This window comes from Vanacampus margaritifer, chromosome 4 (assembly GCF_051991255.1).
Source record: "Vanacampus margaritifer isolate UIUO_Vmar chromosome 4, RoL_Vmar_1.0, whole genome shotgun sequence".
In the NCBI taxonomy this organism is placed as follows: Eukaryota; Metazoa; Chordata; class Actinopteri; order Syngnathiformes; family Syngnathidae; genus Vanacampus; species Vanacampus margaritifer.
The window spans coordinates 9,811,835-9,837,087 of record NC_135435.1 but is presented as its reverse complement, the minus strand read 5'-3'; the positions used below and the strand labels follow the sequence as shown (position 1 = coordinate 9,837,087).

At 38.9% G+C, this 25,253-nt stretch overlaps 1 protein-coding gene across 7 annotated transcripts in view; it reads right to left on the bottom strand.

Moving 5' to 3' along the window:
• Window positions 1–25,253, bottom strand: part of myo9aa (myosin IXAa) — an 80,463-nt gene that overhangs the window by 45,498 nt on the left and 9,712 nt on the right. For all 7 annotated transcript variants that reach the window (XM_077564880.1, XM_077564885.1, XM_077564886.1 and 4 more), the window contains exons 2-4: window positions 17,391–18,345; window positions 412–506; window positions 247–309 (exon numbers count right to left, since the gene is read on the bottom strand). In XM_077564880.1, coding sequence (XP_077421006.1) covers window positions 247–309; window positions 412–506; window positions 17,391–18,266 — 1,034 coding nt within the window. In that variant the 5' untranslated portion in view covers window positions 18,267–18,345. The remainder of the gene's footprint in view (window positions 1–246; window positions 310–411; window positions 507–17,390; window positions 18,346–25,253) is intronic.

Here is a 25,253-nt window from a genome sequence, read left to right as displayed (position 1 = left end):
TTACCAGATTTAAAGTCAATATTTGTTAATTAAGAGAAAAACAGGATGACATTTTATGGGCAATGTGGTCCAGTGACAGACACAAAAGGTGGTAAGTAAATACAAGCAAATTATAAAAGGATTAAAGTACCTGTTTCTGACATTCAAAGTTGTAGTTTTCTTGTGGTGACTTCACATTTCACCACACATTACACAATGATCCCCATGGAACTTCCTGTGACACATATCGGTATGATTTGCACTTACCGCTCATTGTGCTCCTGATAGACCAGCCTTGACTTCTCCAAAAGGTACTTCTCCACATATGCTCTGAAATGATGATATTTAAAAAAACAAAAACCATCAACAACAACATTTATTTAGTTTATCATCATCATCATCAAGTAAAATGCACATTTTCTGGTTCCTTACCCTCTCACAGTTCCACTTTCCTGGTAGTTGACCTGGATGAATTTGCCAAAGCGGCTTGAGTTGTTATTGTGGGCTGTCTTCGCATTGCCAAATGCCTGAAGAGGAAAGAGAGGGAAACATGGTGGTGAGAACAAACCCTAAGTAGTGCAAACATACGTGCAGTTACAGGACAAGTAGCGAAAGAGACACCGTGTACAATCTGATACTTTAGTGCCAGAGGTCAAGGGAGATTTGTTTTGAGATTTGATGTTTGAAGCAGAATGGCCGTGTAAAGAACTCATTTGCAGGCCAGGCATACATGGAGTTTTGAATTCATGCCAAACATTGTTGAAATGCTGTCAGTCAGGATGGCGCAGAGCAGGCTTTTCCTCTTTCATAGTTTCAAACAGTGTCAGTCGGAGACACATTAATAACATGGTTTTAGGGTCTATTTAAATCAGAGAAAAACAAATTGGCAGTGTAAGCTTGGCTTTCCACTAGTGTCAGATGCGAGAATATTTCCTTTTACTGCTGTTTTTGTTGTATGGCTGCCTGCAGGGGAAGTAGTTTTTCGCCCGAGATAAACCCTACAGTTATTTGTAGCTTTGCCACGAGTAAACAAATTCTTCTGTGAATCACTGAGACTTGCTCTTTGTCTGTCTGCGGAATAAGAAAAAATCCCGTCGTGACCCAAACCTTTACTAGTGCCGTCACCTGGCTGTCTTACATGCAAACATACTCATTGTATTTTAAGTTCTTGTCAGCTCATTAAACATTATCTAGAATCCTACCACACATGTAAAACTAAACCTCCCACAGTTAATTGGGAATGAATTAGAAAACAACGGTGTTTACATTTAGCCTGGCTGGTTGGCTTTCCAATTTAGTGCAATGCAAGGTAATAACACTACATTTGATGTGACAGCTACAAACTGAAACAAGTCAAGTCAAACTCACAATAGCTTGTGTCATCAGAATAAAAGCATTAAAGGTTCAGTGTTAGACTATTTACTCGTGAATAATAAAACAATAATAGCAGACAGTAGTAAAAAGCGGTAGCAGCACAATAAACCAGTCAATAACTCCATTTATTGAAGCAATAATCAGGCAGGGAGTGTATGGATCATGGGTGATGACAACAGCTGGATCTGATGCAATAGTGTGACATCATACTTGTACAGGACAGAATTATCTGCCAGTGTACGGTAATGGTGTGGAGCTTTATGTTGGTATTTTGCAGAAACAATCATCTTACAATCCTGCCTCTCTGTCTACTTTTATAATGGTTTGTATTGTTCCCATTGTTGCACAATGTCAGCCTGCTCTATTGACCAATCAATGGACTCAAGTATGGCTATTGGCTCGCCACGCCTTGGTACAAAAATGACTAAAGCAGGAGTAAAGGATTGTTAGCTGTTCTTGTTCTAAATGCCACTGCAGCTGAAAAAGTTGAAAAATCTTATATTGATAATTCGACGTTATCTTCAACCTTTGATAATGGGATTTGTGCAAAAACAGATGAAATAGTCTGACTTGGGCAGGGGGGTAGGTAATCACATCTGCCGGCATGAGTGTGTTAATACAATTTTTTGCCAAGTGAAAGTTTTTGGCGGGGAAGCTGAACCTTTCCATTCAAAGGGGACCAGAAGAATTTGGAAACATTGGCCCCTCTGTTACTTTCGCATCCTGGCACACAAACACAGGATAACCACCAGACTTGTCCTTCATGAACTTTCTCTGAAATTGCTGGAATCGGAAAGCAAGGTGGAAAAATGCATACAAATCTGTCATTATAATTGTAATTGCACACACACTTCATCACTTCCTGTTAAATGTGTGGTCTAATGACGGAATAGTTGGTATTCAGATCACTTTCTGGCTGGTTCAGGAATTCGAGGTCAGGCAAGGATAGACTACAATTAGTCAGCGTCCTTATGCGAGGTCCGACCAATAAAAAACATGCAATACTCTGCATATCTTCAGGAAAGAGGGACCATTTAGCGTTTAACATCAGTGATGCGACCTGTAGGAAGCAACTTGTATAATTTATTTATGCTGACAGCTGTACAATACACTATACACTATAATGCACTGTGTAATAAACAATATTTTTTCCAGACATGAGATGCAACAACTCTGTAGGGGGCATACAAACTAAATAGTGAGCTGTACTGTATATTTTGGGGCAGGTGTGGCCAATATTGATGGGGAATCTGGTTCAAGTCATGAACCTACTGAACAATGTGGGGAAGAAAAAACAAAAAAGCATCATCTTGACGACTTGACAGGATACGGCGACAGACCATTCATCCCCTGGACTTATGGCTAGAGTGTCCTTGAGCAAGACAGATACCCCGGCCTGACCTGCTCTTCAGGCGCTTAAATAGCAACCTGCTCCGGTGTGTGATACAAAACAGTGTGTGTTTACTGTCTCCACAACTTTGATGGCTTTATCATGTGCATGTGTGCTCATCACAATAAAGATGATTCGTGACATGAACGCGTGTGCCATGCTTTCCTCAAAACACCTCAAGTATCAAGAACTACATACAGTAGCACACTTAACACCTAGTTTAGGCATACAGTATATAGCACCAATGTTTTTGTCTTGCAGAATAATCTCATTTTGAGTTAGAGGCCCTCTCTCATGCAAGTGAGGCAGCCCTTGGGAGCACACACAAGGCTTCTATTTTCAGCAGCAAATTCATGACCAAGGAGCCAAAATACCCTTTGTCAATTAGTGTGCACGTCACAGCAGAGCTATACTCAAACACGAACACCACCTCACCTACACCGTGTCTAAAACTTCACACAGCATTGCTCATCTGCCCATTGCTTTGAAGCAGCTAAGCCATGGGCAGAGAAACTCCGTGTTGGGGTGCTTATGTTCTATATAACAGTGGGTCGGAAATTCAGAGCAGCTCATAGTTTTTAGACAACGGCACCTAAAAGATTTACTTGGCAGGTTTCAGTTTACACTTGATGGGTGGGCAGGCACTTCACAACTATTGGTATCCAAGCAATTAAAAAGTCCAAAAAGTTATCCTCACGTGGGCCCTATTTACTTTAGAGTTTCCCCTCAAATTCTTTCCAATGTATTTAATGTCATGCTGCAATTTCAAGGTAGGTAACACACGTCACGTGAATTCTTCTGATTTACGTAAAAAACACATCATGTTGTTCTGTGATGTGGGCAAAGCAACAACAAGGTGCATGTAGCCCATAATGTAGGATCATGTAGCGTAATTATTCGCTGGATAACGTAAGTATGTGTTACTTTATAACTGAATATCAGAGTATATGACCTTGTTTCCCTTTCCCTCTGCCAAAGCTGAAACTGTTTGCACAGACACAATTGCACCACATCATATACTCCAATACTTTAGGTCAACAATTTTCCTGGCTTTGCGGCACGGAGTGAGCCAAAGGTGGACCAATGACAGACTTGAGATGGAGCCAAAGTATTGTGGGTGTAATTAGACTGACCGCCTGCAAGCTCAAAAACTTTTCATAGAGAGTGGTAGAGAGGAGGCTGGAAAACAGTGTTTTACTGGTCAAGCTGCTGCTACTGGTCAAGCTACTGAGTCAGCAGTGTATTAAATGGGTCAAGAGGCTCATATTAGATGGTCAAATAGATGGTGCATATGTGCCTGATTTAACACATTGAAGGATTATCCATCCTTCTCAGTTGCTAAAATTAATTTCAACGCTGTCAATTGTTGAGATGTCGTGTGACTGCAAGGGCCTAAATGGAACAGAGAGCTGCTTTGTTTACATTTCTAATAAACCGAAGTCAGATGAGCTACTAGAGAAGAAGTGCTTTCTTCTGATTGAGTCACCATTCTTTGCCTGACAGAGGCCCTGGTGTGACTAACCAGCCACTAAATGTGCCCTTAAAGATTCTCCTCTGGACAGTCAGATGGCCCACTCATTCATCCATTACAAGACCTGGCCTGGGGGTGTTACCATGATGGTCACATGGCCAACAACGGATCAGGTTTATGGCATCGTAAACGAAATATGTGCAGATAGCTTTGTACCAAGGGGGAGAACTATACTACACCTGAGGCTTTGTTTCATCTACTCTCGGGAGGAAGATTCGTTTTTTTTTTTAGCTGTAGTTGACTGTAATGCAGGAGCATATAAATAGCTAAAATGAACCCCAAAACAGTTCAGTACGACAGTTTTGATAGTCTGTAAAAAGATAAATAAATTTAAAAAAGCAATTCAATCACTAAGTGACAGACAATGTCACTTATCCTATTTTTCTAAGCAACTAGTGTTTGGTGAGAGTTGTTATTGAGCTGAAACAATCAGGCTTTTCAAGCAATAACACAATAGAAAAACTGTCTTACATCATTTCTAGGAATCAAATGACCACACACTGCTGGGATTAGACGTGATGGTCCAGTGAAATAAGTCATATAGACGTCAACATCACCAGGCTGTGACTCTAAATGACTTGCCAGAGAGACATCTCATCTTTGTTAGACTTATGTGGTGTATAACATAAATAAAATATCAACAGATAACTGATACTTGATGGAGATGAAGTAGATTTAACAAATTGAGTAGTTAGATGTAATCTATGAATTATCGATTAACAAACATTAAAATAAAGAATGAAGTCTGGCACACATTGACTACCTAATAGTACAAAATGATTGATTTCGCACATGATCTCGTTTACAACAGTGTCATTTCTCACATCGTCAAACACTGTCTATTTTGTTCTTGAACTGACCTGCCTCACCCCAATCATGTGACAATATTAAAGAAAAAAATACTCTTCTTAACTTTTGACCTTGTGTTACATAACATTGGTTCCTCAAGTGAGAGAGCGGCCTAGGTAAGAGCAAAGTTGAGATCGCTAAAGCTAATTTACCTGAACCTGCAGAAGTTCAAAGCACGGAGGAACAAACAGAAGCTGGGGATCAGACGAGATCAAGCAGAGAAGTATCTAGTTTCAGTATCTACTTTACTGGGATAGTCGGGGCTAAACAAAGGTGCAGTGTTCTACCGTTGTAATGAGATGAGGTAAACTAGGCTGGACAAGAAAATACGTTTTGCCCAGAGAGATGTGTCCTCCATTTGTCACAGCAATCGCAGGTTCATTTACATTACTTGTATGTGGAAAAGGAGAGAAAACAAAAACAAAAATCTAAACGGTTACAGACCGTACATGATTTGAAAGTAAATGACTGATCAAGTCCTTTGCAGGAATGGAACTGTTAACAGGTGACTAGACTGTGCACAGATCTGATCGCTGGCAACGGGCTGAATGCTTGTTCAAACGCAAACATTGCATCGTCAAAGAAAGCAACACTTTGGTCAATAATGTGTAGATGAGATGTGTGTGGAATGAACAAAATATATATTTGTGGAAAAATTATGACATTCATCAAATTTTGACAATGGGGTTTCACATTTTTCTGTGGTGGGCCATCATAAATGAAGTTCCTGTCAATATGTAAGCATCTGCTAATTGATGCAATACATATACCATATGATACTGCAAATACAGTACCTCAAATGACTGAAGTACCAAAGGCATTGGTATTTAATTTGAGAATCATCCTTTGTGGTATAAATAGTTCCCGTGTGACGTCACTGCGTCGTGCGTCCACCATATGTTTTGGTTTTCCTAGCAGAAGGCATGGTGCGGCGGTGCTGCACGCTTGTGTACATTTCAGCAAACAAATGTTCCTTTTCATAACCAATATGGTTGTTTCGTGTTTGGTACATGGTTGTACTAAGAAAGCTGTACATTGGGATTCTATTCCATTCCAAAGATCCGAGCACATGAAAGTGATTTAACTAAATGAGTAATAGCGTCGCAGACTGTGGTTAGCCAGTATCAACAGAAAGATGAACCCACGAAATAGTCCAAGATCTGCTCAGATCACTTCATTAGTTTTCCTTTAAACGTTTCTTCTTCTACTAAGCATGTTTACACATTTTTACCGTTCTTGTCCAGTCTAGCGCCTGCATGCTAAATCCCTCAGTAGTAAACAAACAGTACCTCCGTGCTTCACACAACCACTTAGCATGAATGAAAAAAGGGCATTTCTGTTATTATACATGTAAGTACATTATGCCAGCGTACTTTTATGAGCACAACTGTAGTTTCCATAAGTGCATATAAGCTAAGCTAGCTACGACGTAGCTTTTGCCATCACTATCAAAACATTAAAGTTCACGGTCATGCACCCATCCACAACACAGCTGGTTGATTTCCTCCATTGATTTATATGCCTTTAGTTATTCAAAGGTTTACGCAGTCTTTGCATTTATAAGGTAGTTCCCGGTGTCCATTTATGTACCCGATAGCTGGCATGATCTTCCTTCTTTAATGTATAGGGATCCCAGCGATCAGTCCGATTTTTCCATCGTACTGCTGGCGTTCTTTTGCTTGCAGGCTTTTCCGGGACAACATGGACTTTTTCGTGCTGAATGCAGTCAATTTAGCCATTTTAATACACGTCGTTTTTACTTATTGTCTAGGCTTTGCTTCGAGCTGCGACGGGGGCAATTCAGACAATATGGTGGAAGGGAGCTGGACACGCCCACCGGCTGACTTCGTGGGAACTATCTATGAGAGGTATTGAAGAGGCAGGCTTAAACAGGATCAATCTCAGACGCCACTCCAGCAGGTAATGGCCATCCTTCCACAGCACATTTGCTGTATGTTTGTTTTGTTTTGTTTTTGTACCGGTATTTATTTATATTTTTGCTTGGAAACACTACTTCATATCGTCATTCTGAATTTAGGATTATGCTGTGAAGACTATTAAGGGACACAAACCAAAGCTGTAGCCCCGGACCACAAGCACAATGACTGATTAAAGATGATTTATGAGAAGAAAAATGTGCGACGTAGAATATACAAGGGTGGTAACGGTAAGGTAGTGTATTGCATGGGAACACTACAACCAAATTCACCCTTGCATGTCTTTTAGTTTGAACTAGATTTGTATTAAACGATGGTTGCTACTTTTGCTAAGAATGATGTAAACTTCAAGGGGTTTGCATGAAAATGTGATGAAAAGACGCATAATACTTTATGTCATGCTTATATGGTAGCTCAGTACACCTGGGCAGCATCAAGAGGTGATCCCTTAGCAGCTCGATGCTTCAGCTTGTCTTCTTGTATCCATCCCAAAAGTCTGGTATTAGATTGTTTGGAGTTGTAAGAAAGTTGTAGGAGAGTACTAGTTGCTTGACAGTGAGGAAATGCCACCATTCCTTCCACACAGCCCACAGGCTTGGCTCAGTGTGGGTCACTCCACCAACACAAAGAAACAAAAGTTGATTGTTGACTCAAATATCACACTGGCCAATGTGCCCATTTCAATGAAACTCATAACATATGTCCAAGGAATTTGATTTCAATATGATACATGTAAAAACTGCTTAACCTACCACCTCCTTCAATATGGATTCCTTCAGATTCTGCTTCACCACCCCAAATTGTAAAAGGCAAGGTTACTATTTGCTGCATGCTAAATACACTATACACATCATCACTTGCATCTTAGTCAGTTTACGTCAACTTCAAGAGGTTTGCATGAATAAAACTTTGAGTGGACTTATTGAGCTTTTCTAGATAAACTTAACTAAAATAGTAACATTTCTCTTTCTAATACCTCATCAATTAAGATATTTCACTTTCAGAAGAAAACATGATCTCCACCACTTTTCTGTCTATGTCAAGGGTATGATTTGTGCACAAACACAATGATGAAATAAGGCAAATACATTTATCTTGCTTTGGTTCTAAATGTGGAAATCTGGAGAGCTGGAGCCAGATAACTTTAGGTAGAAGGCAAATTACTTGATTATTGGATGGATAAATTGGATAATCTATTCAAAAAAAGAGTAAATAATGACAGCCTTAATTAAATAAGAGCAACCTTAGAAAGTTTGGAAGCAGGGGGTCTATCAAACCCATTCACAAATAACCAATACAAACCGTTGTACCAGATGGCATACACAAGTTGAAGAGGCATACAACAGAACTTTATTCAATAGCTTCGAATTGAGCAAAGACTAATTTGTGCTTAAGAGGTTTTGCATACCTCTGATGATGTAATAGTGTAACCTGGCGCGTCCATATCCTTCAACAATGTTGCCTAAAAGTAGGAAAAAGGTCGGACCAAAGCAAATGGGATAAAATTCTTCAGAGAAAGCCTGCACTATACTTTTTAACTACACATCATGTACTATATGAATTTCAAACAAGTTAAAGAAGTACAATATATGTGTGAAGCTAGCATCAAGAAAAAAAATATATTTTTATTGATCTTTCTGCTTGGATGGTGATGGAGGTTTGAATGACTCTGCTTGCAGATGTATTTGACAAGCGCAAAGTAAATATGCTCAGCCATTAGGAAAACAGGCCTATCTTTCGGAGCAAACACTAAACTGACTGCTGCTGCGGCTTGGAACTTCTGCCAGTATGTACAGTATTTTCTCAGTGCTAGCTAGTACCTGCTGCATGAGATTTGTTGACTCAAATCCATTTACATTCAACTTTCTTGTATATGCTTCACAGAGCAATAACATTTGCAAATGACTGGATCAAATCTTGCCCTTTCTAATAAATGTGTCTTGTATTTTGAATAAAAAAAATAGCTGTTGCAACTCATGTAATCAAGAGTCCTTCATACCTTTAATGCATCGCCATTAAAACTGTTGTTACCAATGAACTGACAGATTGTCAACGCAACGCAATACCATTTAACTGAGTCCTACACTGTCCATAATGTGAGAATACGTCGACAGAAAAAATGCCGTTGGGGTTATTACATGTTGAACACATGATGTACCCCCGACGACTTTGGTAAGCTGAACCGGAAGTTCAATTATTTCATTTTAACATACAACGTTAACATGTTTGTTTGTTAAAAAAAAAAAAAAACTATTTTGTGTATTCTACGGCGAGTGAGTAAGCTGGTAATGATGACATAAAATAGTTAAATAATAACAATAATGAATACATTTTAATAATTTTTTCCCATCAAAGACATTGTATACTTACATATTATTCATGTTAAAAATAGTAATTTCTTGCAGCATTCGCCTAATGATGTTAGAGTTATTACCAAAGGTAACAACTGTGGGACGCAAATATGGAATATTTCTTGGCTCTTCACCATCATGATAAAGCAGCTGAAGGGCATTTTACCACAGAACCTCCTCAAGTGTGTCTGCATATTGGCAGTTCTTCCCGCTAACAGTGTGAGAGCGTTGCAAATAGTTGATACAGATCCGTCAGTGCTGGGCCAGAACTTTCCCAGTTTTTCAAATAACAAACACCAGCCAAGTACACACAGGATGAGGGCAAATCAACAATAGCAGTGAAAAACAAGACAACGTTAAACGTGATTGTAAGAACAGCATAACCGGTTCTGCTGAAGCTTCAGCTAGATTTCGAAGCAAAAGTGATACTTAAACCCAGTGAGGAATCACAGTCTGTAGAAGAACATAAAAGAACAAAAAATTCGATTGACATAATTTTTTAAACGCATCAAAGATCTGCACTGATTTATCTAGCACTTTGAACAACCTCAAGAAACTTGATAGTTTTTTTTTTTTAAATGAGCCAAATACATGAAATTTGGTGTGCATTATTTTGGCAGGTCCTTGCCGGTTTGTAAATGTATTTCCATGTGGGGTATGTTTGACATCGTATTGTCAGAAAAAAAAGCTCTATTAAAATACCCTGATACGTGAAGACATGGCATGCAAAAACATTTTGTACAGTTTAGCAGCAACACAGATAAGATGTGTGTGTCAGTGTCAGTGATAATTAAGTTGAACTGATATGCTATTAAACCAGTAGTTCTTGTAAGCAAAGAAAATAAAACAAATTAGTATATTTAAAGTATTTGCCTCCTTAATATGAGCTTATGATTTCATCCATGTCATAAAAACCCTAACTTACTTGGTAATACCACATGTGGTAGTTCAAGAAATGTGCTTAAATCATGAATATTACCGTAATCAAATTCCTTTAATGCAAAAAGTACTCAAATTCAGAAGCATTGTTTATCATTTTTTTCTTATTTCTTGGTGTTCCACTTCATGACATGTGTTAAACATTCACTCCAAAAAACAAACATAAACCATTGCATTAATAGCTTTGACATGAAAAAGTTCACAAATGTCTTGGTTAACACTTAACCACCGAGATTCAAAGTCGTGCTCAGAACAGGTGTTCTTACCACCACCGGCTCCATATGTAGGCCACATGTCAAGCATTAGCTGTGAATTTGTGCTTGCGAGACAAGAGCCATTCAAGCCAGGTGAGGGATGTGACGTAGCGCATCCACTATGCTAAAGCTAAGCCCAATGGTCAAAGACAGAAAGGAGGTCAATCCAATTAGATAGACCTAGAGACACAAACATAGGGCCTCCGTTCAATCCTGTGTCAGTCTAAGAATACCTTCGCCATCCTGTAGGTATCAAAACACTAATGTGTTTGCTTGGACTGGAAGCCAAACTCGCTAACTTTATATTTTACTGTTCCTTACAGCCTAAATGAAAAATATCTCATGTACAAGTAGTAGAATAAATAAATGAACCATGTATTCTAAAGGTTTCTGTGTACTGTTTCAACATGCATGCGTATCTAACATTTGTTAAGTAGCAAAACTTAATCAGCTGTATTTTGCTGGATCTCTTTGCCCGCCACAGTTGGCAGGTGCAATCTCATGAAATGGAAAGCTCTTAACGAGTACACCACATCACAGAAGAGGCTGTTTTTCTGAATGTTGACTTCACTGTGCATGAGTCGTCCAACTTGAGAGGGCACACAAGTCGTGACACTGTCATTGTGTGGTTAAACTAAGGCTTCCAAGTTCTTTGGTGATTCAAGCATGAGGTCAGTGTTGACTAAGTAAATGCAGTAACAAAGCTAGTGGTTGAAAATTTCTCAAAGGAAGCTACATCGCCACTCCTACTAAATGCATTACTACATTCTACAGCTCTGCTGCTCTTGACAAATAATGAATTAACATAAATACCCACTATCCTAGGCATTAGTGATGCACCGAATAATCGGCCACCAAAGATTTTTGGCCATTTCGGCATTCGGACGAAATAAAAAAAAAAAAAAGAATATGGCCGAAAAAAGATGTTGTGGTGACGGAAGCAAAAAAAAAATAAAACGCTGCAAGCAAGTGTCTGTTTGAATTAAACACCAAACACGGGAGTGAGTGTCCGCCTTGCTGCTCGCTGGCGTTTGGGAGTACCGGCAGCTTCATTGTGCACACCGGAGAAGGAGAGGATCGAAAACAATGTCGAAAAAGAGAGCGCTGCCGAGTACTGCACTGCAGGTGAGCCACTCATTCTCCCACAGCGCCTTCCTTTTTTTCTTTGACGAGAGCCCCTCGAGCGCTTCCACTTTTTCACTTGCATTCTGGTGGCCGTGCTAAATACTAGTAAACACTTACCACTACTGTATCTCCGGGTGACTACAGATCTGTACAGGACGGCGTGTGTGACTTTGCAGTTCGTTCCCAAAAGCCAATTGGCTGGTGTGAAGAAATGTATTTATTTTTAAATGTTGGTGAATCTGTGAATGTGCCGATTTTAGGTGCGCCGCACCGTGTCCCACTCCAAATAGCCTACAAATGCGTCATCCGCCAGTGCAAACCTACTGTAGTGTACATTGACTATAAAGTGCAATTGCACCGCCAGAAAATGCTCAGTTGCTCACCCTGCATTTGGTGTCTAATGTATCATTCGCCAACATATCTCTGATGTCTGTGGTGTGGACGCATTTCAACTTATATTGTGCTTTGTTAAAATGCACATACTAAATAGGCCTAAATATGTTATAATAATATTATAAATTTAATTAATTATAATAAATGCAATGATAATTTTAAGAAATGCATACTTTTTTTTCGCCTGTTTCGGTTTACGGCCAAGCATTTCTCATTTTCGGTTTCGGGCCCAAAAATTCATTTGGGTGCATCCCTAACTAGGCTTTTTTTTTTTTTTTAACAAGGTGAAGACCAAGGAAAGCTAACCAACAAAAGCATAAGGGGCAGGGAGGGACGGATAGTGCAGAGAGAGTGTAGGGAGAGCGAGAGAGCAAAAGCAAAGAAAATCAGAGATCTTTTGTGTTTGAAATTGCACCTCTGAAGTTCTGAAGTATGGGATTTGGACTTTTGTGTGAAGGCGTGTGCAGAAATTCACACTCAGCTCTGACTGCGTACACACAAAAACTTGTGGTTAAAACCGGTCTATGACACAAAGGAACACTGGTGTAAGGGGTATACTGAAAAGAGATTTGAGATGTTTAATTTTTTCTTTTCATACTGACAGCAAGTGAGACAACCCATGTCTCAAAATTGAATTTTCTGTATTATGCATCGATTTGGCATCACGGCCACACCACATAATCAAGCCATCTTTGTCCATCCTGTTCTTGTGTGACGTACTGCTACAGGTGTAGTCCAGCAGATGGTCAAGTTTGAGATTGAGTCCAGATTGCAATATGTGTGTGCATACATGCAAGGGCGCTTGCGTGTGTGCGTGCACCTGCAATCTCTGGTATGCTAGAGCATAAATACAGTGTCTGTGAGCGCACACAAACAGCCACATTGTCAAGTTACTTGGCCGCAGCAGTGGAAAGAGTTGCACATTGGTTGAGGGAGCTACGCTTCATGCCTTTAAAATAATCAGACAACTGTGATCCTGATTAGATTTTGCCCTTTTTTTCTGTAGAAAATGACTTTCACAGAAATTCAAGAATACCAGTTAAAATACAACACGACAGCGTAGATAGGTTAAAGCACAGAGACACTCAATGGGAATCGACAATACCAAGGATTTGCGTCCTTATTCCATTGTGGAAAAGGAGCGATTTTGAGCACTGAGGCAAACCACGTTGGAGCCCACCAGATACACCAAACCATCCCAACGGCAAACGCTATTTATCAGTCACTAGCAAACAATTTAGAATTGACTTGTGGCTTGTCTTTTGGGTTTTTGTAGCAATGGCCTGTTGAAAGCACTTTAAAAGGAGTTTGTTTTGAACATTTGAAGTAGGGCTGTGCAATTAATAGAAATTTAATTAAAATTTCAATTATTGCACTCCACAATTACAAAATCAGCATAAAATTGTAAATAAATAATCAAAAATATATTATTGATACTAATTTTGGAGTTGAGTTGTTTACATTTATATATTTGCACCTTTTTTTTAAATTTAAAATAACTAATTTAATAAATTTAGTTTTATCCAAAACGAACATGCATAATTAGCGTTTTAAAGAATTTTATTTGTCTTAATATTTATTACGTTTAAACATTTTCGTGCTTTGTATCAATACTAATTGTGATATCAATCATTACCAAAATAATTGTGATTAATATTTTCAAGCAACCCTAATTTGAAGGGATTCTGTGCTAAGCATTTAGTCTACAGTAAAATAGATTTTTTTTTTTGTAAGTTGGGGCCACATTTTTGTCAGCTTGAAAATACAATTGAGCCATAGGTACAGATTTATACATGTATTTAACACAGGACAGGCTTTTTATTTTGCTTAAGATTGAATGTACTGTTGAGCTGCTAATACAAAAACCTTTTTATGGAGAATAGAAATACAAGTAATTAGTACATGCTTAGTGTGACAAATAGAAATGTGTGCTATATATACACATTAACTAAAAAATTATCATTTTATAATCGAATCATAAACCCTGAATCATAATCGACTCGTGAGGTACCCAAAGATTCTCACCACTAGTAAATTATGACTGACTTATGTTTTGTCTGTAACATGTCAAAAACTATTGGAAAATGGTGATCATCTTTTTTGTAAAAGTAAAAAGAAATGTTTGTCAATGTCTTATTTTGACCACAAAAGCTATTCAGTCTACTTTCATAAATGACTACAAAAAAAATCTGGTCAAAGCAGAGGATTTGGGCAACTTTAAGATAAACAATGGCTCTAAATTATTAATTGATTTTCAAAATCAAAAACAATAGTTCAACCCCTAAACATTAGGTTTAAGGATTATGAAATACTGCTTACAGTATTTACAGTACAATATTTAATCTTCACACATTCATTAATAAGATAAGAAACAAATTGTATCTAAATCTAACCAAATCCTCTCCTAACAGCAAAAAGATAATAACTACGGCCCGACCAATATGGAATTGTAATTTTTTTAGGCCAATAATAACATAATAAAAATAATAATAATAACAACAACAACCACCAACAGATACAACTGACATATTCTGCAGGTTCTGACAATATTTGGAAGTCTTTCATCATCTTCAACCACAGCTTTATTAAGTGAAGCACTTGAGTGACAAGGCTCATCAGGGATTGAATACATACTACACATTCATTGAGGCCTTGGCTGACTTTCAATACGTCATGTATGAGTCTAGAGATATCCTCCATCAAGACATTTTAAAAATGTGTCTGCCAGATTTAGGCCTCAGGCAAATTTTGCCTGCAAGTCGAGGAGAGTCCTCTCTTGATAATAAATATTGATATAGACAAAGTTAGCTTTAATTATACTGTAGTCAGGTGACCAACATAAAATGAAAATATACATTTTCCCCATAACAGCAAACTTTTTAGGAGTGGACATGAATTTTTCTGATAAAAAAAAAGATCTGGTATACAGTCCAAGCAAAATGCACATAATGCTAAATCAAAGCTTATTTAATATTGTTTGTAGATATTTATCAACAGCGGCTTCCGTCAATTTAAACACCTAAATTTAGTGGCCCATTATGAGTGGGCAGCCTGAATTAAATACATTATCACTAGTTAAACGTTTCAGTATTGAGTAAAAAAAAAAAAAAAGAAAAGAAAAAAAAATTGTGGTAGGATATGAGCCATTTGCTACTTAGGATGAATGTACTATAAAGTATGTACTTTGAGTGAAAGATAAAGTAAACATCTCACCATGGTTAAAGAATGAAGACCAATTAAGACTAAGAACTGTACGTCAATGAGGTCATGGTGGCTGTCAACCCTCTCTGCAGTAGCACAACATCTCCACACCAGTCTTGGTATCAATCACCCCATGGGCAGATATGCAATCCAACTGTGCAAACAATTAAAGTCAACTCCTCTGCACTCCAATCCTCTCAATCGAATTGCTGTGTACCCAGCATGCTTACACATTAACTCTAGAGACACACTGGTGCATGGAATTTTTGTGAAGTGTTTGCTGAACTGAGGACAATAAAACAGTCCAGCTACCTGTTGCAAAGTAGTCTACCCTTGAACTTGGCATCCGAGCTGTCGTTTTCAATTTGCCATTGTCATAGACAAAAAACGAAAGCCTTCTAAACGTACGTATTTACTAGGAGTGTAACGAAAACTGAAAGGTGTGTGTATGTACTAACTGTATGTAAACATTGTACATTTTATATTCCAAACGTTTCATGCATTTTCTATTAAGTTTTTAACTTACTGTAGATACCACTACATTCCCCATGATAAAAGACGCAAGGATGGCTTGACAACATCGTTTTGCTCAAAGCTGTAAAAGCTCGATCCCGATAATGAATTAAAAAAAAAAAAACACTCTCATCGGGACAATGTTTGGTCACACCACGCGTCCTAACAGCTGATTCTGAACCACTACAAATTGTGCACCTGTGTCCATTTCACAAAGTAGAAGAAACACACTGAGGTTCAGAAAAGCAAAAAGAATGAGGTTGAAAAGGTCTAAAAGACGAGAAAAGCCCACAGCACAGCTGCCAACCTATAGGAATTCAACGTGGTACTTCCTGTTTATGCACTCATTTGAAATCAACTGACCACTTCCTGTGCACTAATCAGTGGACTGATGCTAACTTCACAATCAACACAGCAATGTGTTTGTATACTCGTGAATTGCACTGACACTACTTACTAGCCAAAAAGCTGTGTAGTCTAAGATTGTCAGAAGCTGCAAACAACCTATTTACATAAAAGCAACAACAGTAACAGCAATTATAACAAAAAATGTCAAAAAAGCCGGTGGATGGGAAGGCAAAACTCGTTTGATCAACAGCACAGTCAATTTAAATCTGCAAATTGTGATAAAAATCAAACCATCCAAACGAGTTCCCCTCAACAATGAGAAATCTTTCCATCCCCGGTTGTCGGGTTAAGGTCCCTAAAGCATTATCAGTCTTTCAGAACACTGCCATGTTATTTAGGGTTAAATCAAGTTTAAATAGCTGGTGGTCAGTGTCAATATAACACTTGATAAAATTCAGCAACACGCTTGATGATATGAAACAAGAATTTGCTTTTCTTTGTGCCTACAGTTCAAGGCAGTGTTGCACAGACTTCAAGAATTCAGCTGATGTCAAATACTATGGTGTGTAAGTGACAAGAAGAAAAAGGAATATGACTGGAATGGAATTTAGAGATATAAAAACAGCCAGTTTCCTTTACAACCTTTGGTTGGGCCTCTACCACAGCTACCCTGAAACAGTCTTCATCTGTGCTGTAATCACAAAAGCAAGAATCTACTAGTGTAACCACTGACATCCACTGGTTGCCCACAGACAGAGCTCCTGTGTGCACTACATAATCCCCACACAGCTGGACTGGAGTGCAATAAACCTCCGTGCGGGGTTCACACAATTCAACACCAAGTGAGCCAAGAGGCAGGTGGGGATAAGCAGAGTTGTATAACTCTGTTTAAAAATCCACTTGAAGCCTGATTCATAGCAAAGCCCCATGAATACACAATAAAAAAAAAGACTAAATGTAGAAACGAAGCAGCAACCCTATGTAAATGTTTATAGCATGAGATGCCACTGGTCAGTTTTTATTTATGACCAATCAACTGAAAGAGCCAATAAACATAGTTTAAGTTTTAGAAAGGCCAGGCCAAGACTGAAAGAACCCTTGCAAGTGTTTTCAAGAGTTTCAAGTCAGAGCGATGTTGAAAGTAACTCAATGACCAAGGCTCTTAGTATCAGCAATGTACTGAAATGCTTCTTTCTTCCCACTTACCTCTAATACTGGACCTGCCCCCAAGATGATTTGCTCCACTCCACTGGCAAAACCTTTCTGGCTGAGAGCAGTCAGATGATGAATCAAAAAGTTTGTACTTTGTGTCTTGCCAGAGCCGCTTTCCCCAGATATAACAATGCACTGATTCCTCTGTCTCTGCAGCATTGCATGGTAAGCAACATCCGCTACTGCATAAATGTGAGGTTCTAAATCTCCCAGTGAGTGATTATCATACATCTTCACATATTTGGGATTGTATATGGGCAGGAACTTGAAAGGGTTAATAACAATGAGGATACTCCCGACGTAGGTGTAAATCTTTTCCTGGTGGAAGCGTGAGCGCAGGTTGTCCAGCAGCGAGCGCTCGTTGAGCTCCGGTAGACCACATAAATCGGCATGGTCACCTTGAGATTCGGGCTGTGGCAAGAGTCCACGTTCCACCATGCGCCTGCGCTCCTCTGTGACCTGCAGCCACATCTGGAGGCTGCCGCCATAGTGAATTGAACCATCCAGGTTCTTCAGCCGTAGAAGGAAGCGATAATCCTCGCCTCCATATAGAGAGCGATGTTCGAGTGCCACACGGGGCCAGAGCAGCATTCTCTGCACGGGGCAATCGCTGGGGTTGAGAATCCATTCTTCTCCACCAAACTCTTTCACCTCTGCCAAAACATAACACTTGGTACGGTCCAGGTGGAGTCGCTCAATGACGCGTTCGATGGTCTCAGCGGCTGAGGCGGTCTTTCGAGCACTGATCGGGCAGTAGATGGTGTCTTCGGCCAGGGTGCCTGGGTAGACGCGCACGGTGAATTCCGAGTTCTCAAAGCGCTGCCGCCGTCCCAGAGACCCCATGCCGCCAACGCCATCGCGAGCACTCATGGCGGAGGAGGAGTTCCCATTAGCAGCTGTCAGGCACGTCCTTCACTGGGTAGAAGCCACCGACTTCAAGTCATTACCACTGTAAAGACAAGACAAGCAAGACAGAAAGAAGATTGGATGAATTCGTTTCGCAGCTACTTTCATAATAATTCATGTCAGACATGTCTTCAAGGTGCGCACACACCAGCCAACATATATAAAAATAGAAATAAAGCAGTGGCAGAAAATACTTTGTAATGTGACTCTGCAATCAACAAAGCACTGAAGCCGGCCGGTTCAATCTGAAATTTGACGGATTATGACGAAAACATTGCACATGATGCTGTTATGTAATGTGTCCAAATTATTTTGCTGGAGCACAAATTGCACACTCATAGGGGATAAAGTCCCCAGGATCTACAGGATTATCATTAACACACATCCTTACTCCCAAGCACACACATAAGCTCCCCCAAACACCAAGACTGGCAACTGCCATCCTCTTTAGTGAGCCTACAATCACGCCATTCACAAGTTTCTTTTTAATACATGGCAGAGAGCACGTGTGGAGGCAGCCACCAGACACACAAATACTCTGTTGTGCACTGCTTTATTTGCCATAGCATAGTCTTGAACTCAAACTCACATTCTGGAGAATTACTTTTTTTTTTTAAGGCATAAACTAAAATTAGTGGTTGCTGGTTAAATATCAGCCAATTCCTAAAACAACCCACTGACATCAATAGAAATGAGATCTCTTATCAGAATTTGCAACAAACTTTCCATTACCATCTATTACACAAACTCAGCAGGGCGGGGGGGGGGAATGAAAACAGGAAATTAATCGGGGTCATAGAAAGTACAATTATTGTGGGCAATAAAAAGCCTGCATACTTGCCGGGTCCTTTCCTGTCGTCCTGCATCTGACCTCTGGCCGGTCACCTTTCTAGCTTTGAAATGGTTTGGAGTCCTACAAAAAACACCTGATCGTCATCCTCTCAGGCCTTACATACATGGAGCACTCAATCCATCCACAACTGCAAGGCTGAATCCATACAAATATGCCCTGAAGGGCATGCGTGTCATTGTGTTTGTCTATGTGAGCATGTTTGTGCACGCCTGAAACAGATGGTCAGTCAGCCTGCTGCTTAAAAGATGGGGGGGGGGGGCATCCTGGTGGCCACTGTGTTAACCGCCACAAGAGGACAATCATCTAATGACACCAACACCAATGCAATTCACTGCACACCTCTTAAATTGCACAGCTCAACTGTGATGTATTGCAAATCACTGTACTATGACAAGTGTGATAGAAAAGACTTAATAAAAGTTAATCAGTCAAACTAATGATTAACCATTGTTATTCAATCATAAACATGCAAAATAAATTATTTATTTTAGCTGGAGATGTATCAGTTTGCAATCATCTTGCACCTTGGGTTTATACAGAGGGCATCGAAAGACTGATGATGATAAATAGAGTCCACCTGTGTGTAATCTAGTCTCCATATAATTGCACCTGCTCTGTGATGGTCTCAGGTGAATGTTGGGAAGCAAACAGAATCATGAGGACCAAGAAACACAAAATAAAGTTGTTGAAAAGTTTAAAGCAGGATTAGGTCATTAAAAAAATTCAAAGGCTTTAAACATCTCGCGGAGCACTGTTCGATCAAACATATTAACATTCAATTGAAAGTTTGGGCACCCTAGATAAAAATTTGTATTACTGTGCATACACAAGCCACGTAAAAATCTACTAAGGGCATCAAATTACAGATGAGAACATTTGATAGCCTGTCAAAAAAGTTAGATTTTATTTCCATCATTTACACTTTCAAAATACGGTAACTGACAACAACAAAAATGCTGTCAGAGTTTTTAGTATGCACTGCCACTTTTGGAAAGCTGAGACCTGATTATGTCATGGATTGTTCACAATCATTGTCTGGTGATGTCAATGTCAAATGTTTTAAATGCTCAGACTCATCTGAACTTGCCCCAACAATCAGTGAAGAAGACGATAAAAAAATGTCAGTAAAAGCCTACATGAACAACTGAAAAACTGAACTTGAAAATAATTGACTCTCTTAATTAGTTTTGTTACACGTACGTCCGCTAGCAAGCTTTGTGATGCTTCCGTCTGTTCCCTCGGTTTCAGGATATTGACAAAATAAATGTTTAAGAAATTTTCCATTTTAGCCTCTTTCCATTAGGACAGTTAAAAATGGCGCCAAGTGCACTTGACGTTTTGTCACTTAAGGTTGAAACAATAATTGCAAGCTTTAAGGTGTACAGTTAGCACACACTTTCAGCACTCCAATCGCCACCATTCAAAAGGCAGCTATTTTGGTAGCCAGGCTTTTCTTCTTTTTTTTTTTACTTGATTTTCACACATGCGCAAACGTAATGCACACTTCGCTGATCTCTACGTAAAAAAGGTTTCTTGGACGATGATCCTATACATTCGTGGTTCGAGTGGTCTTGCCAAACGGCATGATTTTTGAGTGTTTTAAATTTGTTAAACATAAGAAGACTTCACACATTTTACAACATGCCTTTGCTTTGTACATGGTAATTAAATAACATTAAAACATGTATAAATTCTAAGTCTACAGGGGGAAACTTGTATTATTTGTATTAAAGAATTATAATCTGTTATCCACTTATATATATATATATATATATATATAAATAAATTTGGATTCTGAACTTGATATCTAAAAATCATTTTTTATTTAGGATGAGCTTTAAGAATTGAAACATACAATTGAAAACAAACATTGGCATCCTGTCATTGCATTGAAAATCTCCAGTTTTATAGCGCCACCACTACCAACTTGTTTTCAGACTCCCATGGAACAATCTGAACCAGTTTATGTCAATAACCCTAAGCCAAATACACAAAATGATTTGAGACATGATCAGTGCAAGATGAAGCCATCTATTAGGTTTGTTGTCTTCTTTAGACAACACAAATCACAGTAAAACATTAACACTACACACTGTTATTGTAGCAGCAGCAAATATTGTCAGCAGTTACAGAAATGAGCAATAAAGCAGAGATTGCTGACTGAAGTAAGCACCAGGTATGTAAACTGAAGGAAGGGACAATGCAGGTGCTTTGATGGAGGAAAGCTGAAGTGGTCTGTTACTATTGACTCTCTCCCCACTAAAGACTCGCACAGATCTGGTTACACTGATTGAGCAGTTAGTCATCTGAAGTCAAACTCAAGTTATCTAAACTAAAATCTGTTTCGAAGGAACATTTCCCAAGACATACCACAACACCCTTACTTTTGGCATGACCAACCTCAACTCAAAGAATCCATGATGTGTGCTAAATTAACAAATCTTGTTTGCAATCAATAGTAGTATAGCATTTTGTAGTACAGTGTTCCTTTGCTATAACACGGTTCACTTTATGAATAATAAATGGAAAACATAAAGCTAACTTCTTCACTGATTTCATTTATTGCAGATATTTTTGGGAATAACCACAGCGTAAAACGAGGGAACACTGTATAGTATCCCAACGTAAATTTTAATTCTGAAAGGAACCTGTTGGGGTCTGCTCATTTATGCTGTGCACTGTATAATATTTAAAATGTTTTTACTATATGTTGTATTTTAGGTTCTCATGAAATAAGTGTACTCTTAACTTTTAGTGGCATCAACTGGCATGTGTGTAAGGAAGAAGATGGTAATTATGGTCACACATTACAGCACAGATCAGAAGCAAAGAGGTCAAAGATAGCCATAGAGTTATGCAGCATACACGCCACACACTCACCCCTCATTGTAATAGTTAGATTCCCTTCAAAAAACAAACACCCAACCCCCTCACTGCACAAGCAGAGGAAATTGTACTTCAGGCATAAAACACATGCATTCCAACATGTCATAAAAACAACTGTAAACTCACAAGCTGTGGCTTTAAAGAGAATATGCTTTGATTTAACATGGTAGATGTGAGGACTAAAATAAAACTTGCGCAAATACAGTGCATGCGGTGGAACGGAGCACAGAGCAGTACAGTATGTTAACCGGAAGGGTTAGCACAAAGCATCGACAGAGTCACTCCAATTACAACATATAAGCTTTAATATCTAAAACATGGTTTAGTTTTATTGCTAAAGATACATTTATCTTGAGCAACACAATGCTACCTGTTGCTGCATGTTCACATTTTTACATACATATAGTTTTACAATGCAATGGGGTAGGGCACGTCATCGCTGTAACTAAACCCTAGCGCCATTAGGTGCGCAAAATTTCCGGTGAGTTTTCTGTCTCACGAGATGACTTTCTATCATGTTTGATCTTGGTTCTAAAACAAAACTCCACCGTGTGTGTTGCGAATTTTCGACTGTCGTCATGATGCGCGTTTTGTGAACTGCTGGCGCACGTGCGAGCGTGTGGCTGATGAATGTTTGCTCGACAACTTGTCGTGTGAGCCACCACAGCAGTCTGATGTGTGATGCATATAAATGAAGTACCATTTACCAGAGTAAAGTGTAGTTTGAGTTCATTTTTTAACACTGACAAATGCAACAAGAAGACACTCACAAGTGTTTAGACACCAAAGTTAAGTGTAGATTTTTTTTAACACCACACAGTGTTAAAGTTAAACTGTGTAAAAAGCAACACTAAAAAGTGTAAGATTTACACCCATTGGTGTGGACACAAAGACTTTTCTCTCAGTGTTAATCTAACACTAGAAAAGACAATTTATTAGATTATTTTCCATAATCTAAAAAAGTTTACATTTACATTAAAGTTGCCAAAAGACATGCAACATTTTAAAGCAAAGCACCTCTCAATGTCATTCATCAGTGTTTTCAAACAGTAATCTTTTCTACTTTTTTTGTTAAGTTTGAACTATAGCAGGGTTTAATGATGCTAGGAGGAGCCAAGAGTTATTTACGTGAAAAAGAAACTGTGTTTTCAACGTGAAAATTATGAAATGACTTCCAGTATCATGATTTACCTACTAAAACCATATTTTCTCATTTTCGTGGCTAGAACCATTTGTAATGAATACTTCATTAGATCTGTCTTTTATGTGTTGTCACAAGACACTTCTGTATCAGCTGTAAGGTGAATTAAATCTATATTGCTCTAAATCTGTATGTTTTCACCTGCTTGGCATACTGGTACATTTCAGTGACGACATCCTCACAGTACAGTTGGCCAGCTGGAGCACCAAAACAATGCCAGCTGATTGATGAGATGAGGACATGCAGCAACCAATTCAAAACAAACACACACGCACGCACGCACGCACGCATCCATCCATCCATAGACATAATGTATTTCCTAGCCCCGTCCCCTAACCCCAACCATCAAAAATGATTGCCTACTACCCCCATTCCTTACCCCTCAACCATAACCCAATTCACACCTAAACTCTAAAACCAAGTCTTGACCCTCAAAAAGAGGTCTTGAGTTGTGAGGACCGGTCAAAATGTCCTCACTTCACAAAAATGTCCTCAATCTGTTGGGTAAAGATGTATTTTGGTCCTCACAATGTAGTATGTACAAGTACACACACACACACACACACAGTCACATCTTTGCATTTTTTGGCTGCACCAAATGTATCACCATGTAACATAACCCTACAGTAACACCGAAATAGTTCACCTTCAGCCTGAAGGCAGAACTGCTGTTCCCCCGACAGGGGCCCTGACCTTGTCAACTACAACTTCTGTCTCTACAGAGGTAACTATTAGGATGATTATCGCCACAAAAAAGGCAACAAATTACAAAGAAAAAACTGTCTTAGTAATCAAGAGATCCAAATAATAACATACAGTAACATACAGGTAGATGCTGACTCAGGGTGGTGAACTGTATGAAAGGAACAAGCTCGCTGTGTTATTGCAGCAATTAGTACAATAAGTAATCTCTTTTACATTCTTTAAATCAATCCGCATCAGTAAAAGGAGACTCCATATTGATTTTCAGTGGTTTGTTTCCCACACTACATGTTAAATTGAGTGTAACATGAGGATATGGCAGGAAAGCAACTTCTTCCTGTATTTAACGTCAGATGAATGGCCATGTTGGCACCCGTTTCGGTAAATGGAAAACTGGAAGAATAGGAAGCCAATGTTGTACTTTGTGTCCAATTTTTTTGTTTTTGGCTTGTTGAGTGAAAAAAATTCACTTCAAAAATGCAACCACGTGTGTATATTTGTATGGCAAGACCAGTGTGCCAGATTAGTATTGCATTGCTAAGCCACAATGCAACAAAAAATATAAATCTGTGGAAGCCAGCAAAGACAAACCAGACTGTGTTAGAAATAACATATATGTAAAATAAAAAGTTCCTGACATTGTGGAGCTAGATTACAGCTGGCTGAATCTAGTTTAGCTAGATCTTCCACTTCGATGAAGCAATACAGAAGAATGAGTCTGGGTGAACTGGATTGGGTGAACAGAGCGGAGTGGAGGTCAAGGGTTTTTTTCCCTCTCTGCCTTTACAGCAAAGTACCCTGTGGAATTGTTTAACGTACATATTCATCTTTGTGTATAGTTTCATAAAAGCACATTTTTGAATAAACAGTGAGTGCTGTGCCCCAAAAAAACTTAAAAAAAATGTCTTTAAGTCCACTGAGGTTGAATGTGAGTTGAGCCTATGCTAAATGATTAACAATCGCGATTAGCATTAGCCCTGAATAAACTCGAAAAATGAGCCCTGAATAAACTAAAATCACTTACTTATTGTACTTTTCCTGAAAATCACTTCAGTCCAATCCAACATCTGCAAAATCCAATTTGAAAACATGTTTGAAAGAGCACTGCTGTACACTACATCACTCTTTTGTTGTCATAGAAACCTCCACTTCCTGTGTCCACTCCCAGGAAAATGACAGAAAGACAGGGTGAGACAGGAAGTACAGCTTAGACGGCTTCAACATAACAGCATGTTATTAATGTCTACATATTAACCTTTTTTTCCCTCCATATTAACCCTGATAGAAAATCAATGACTTTTTGCAGACC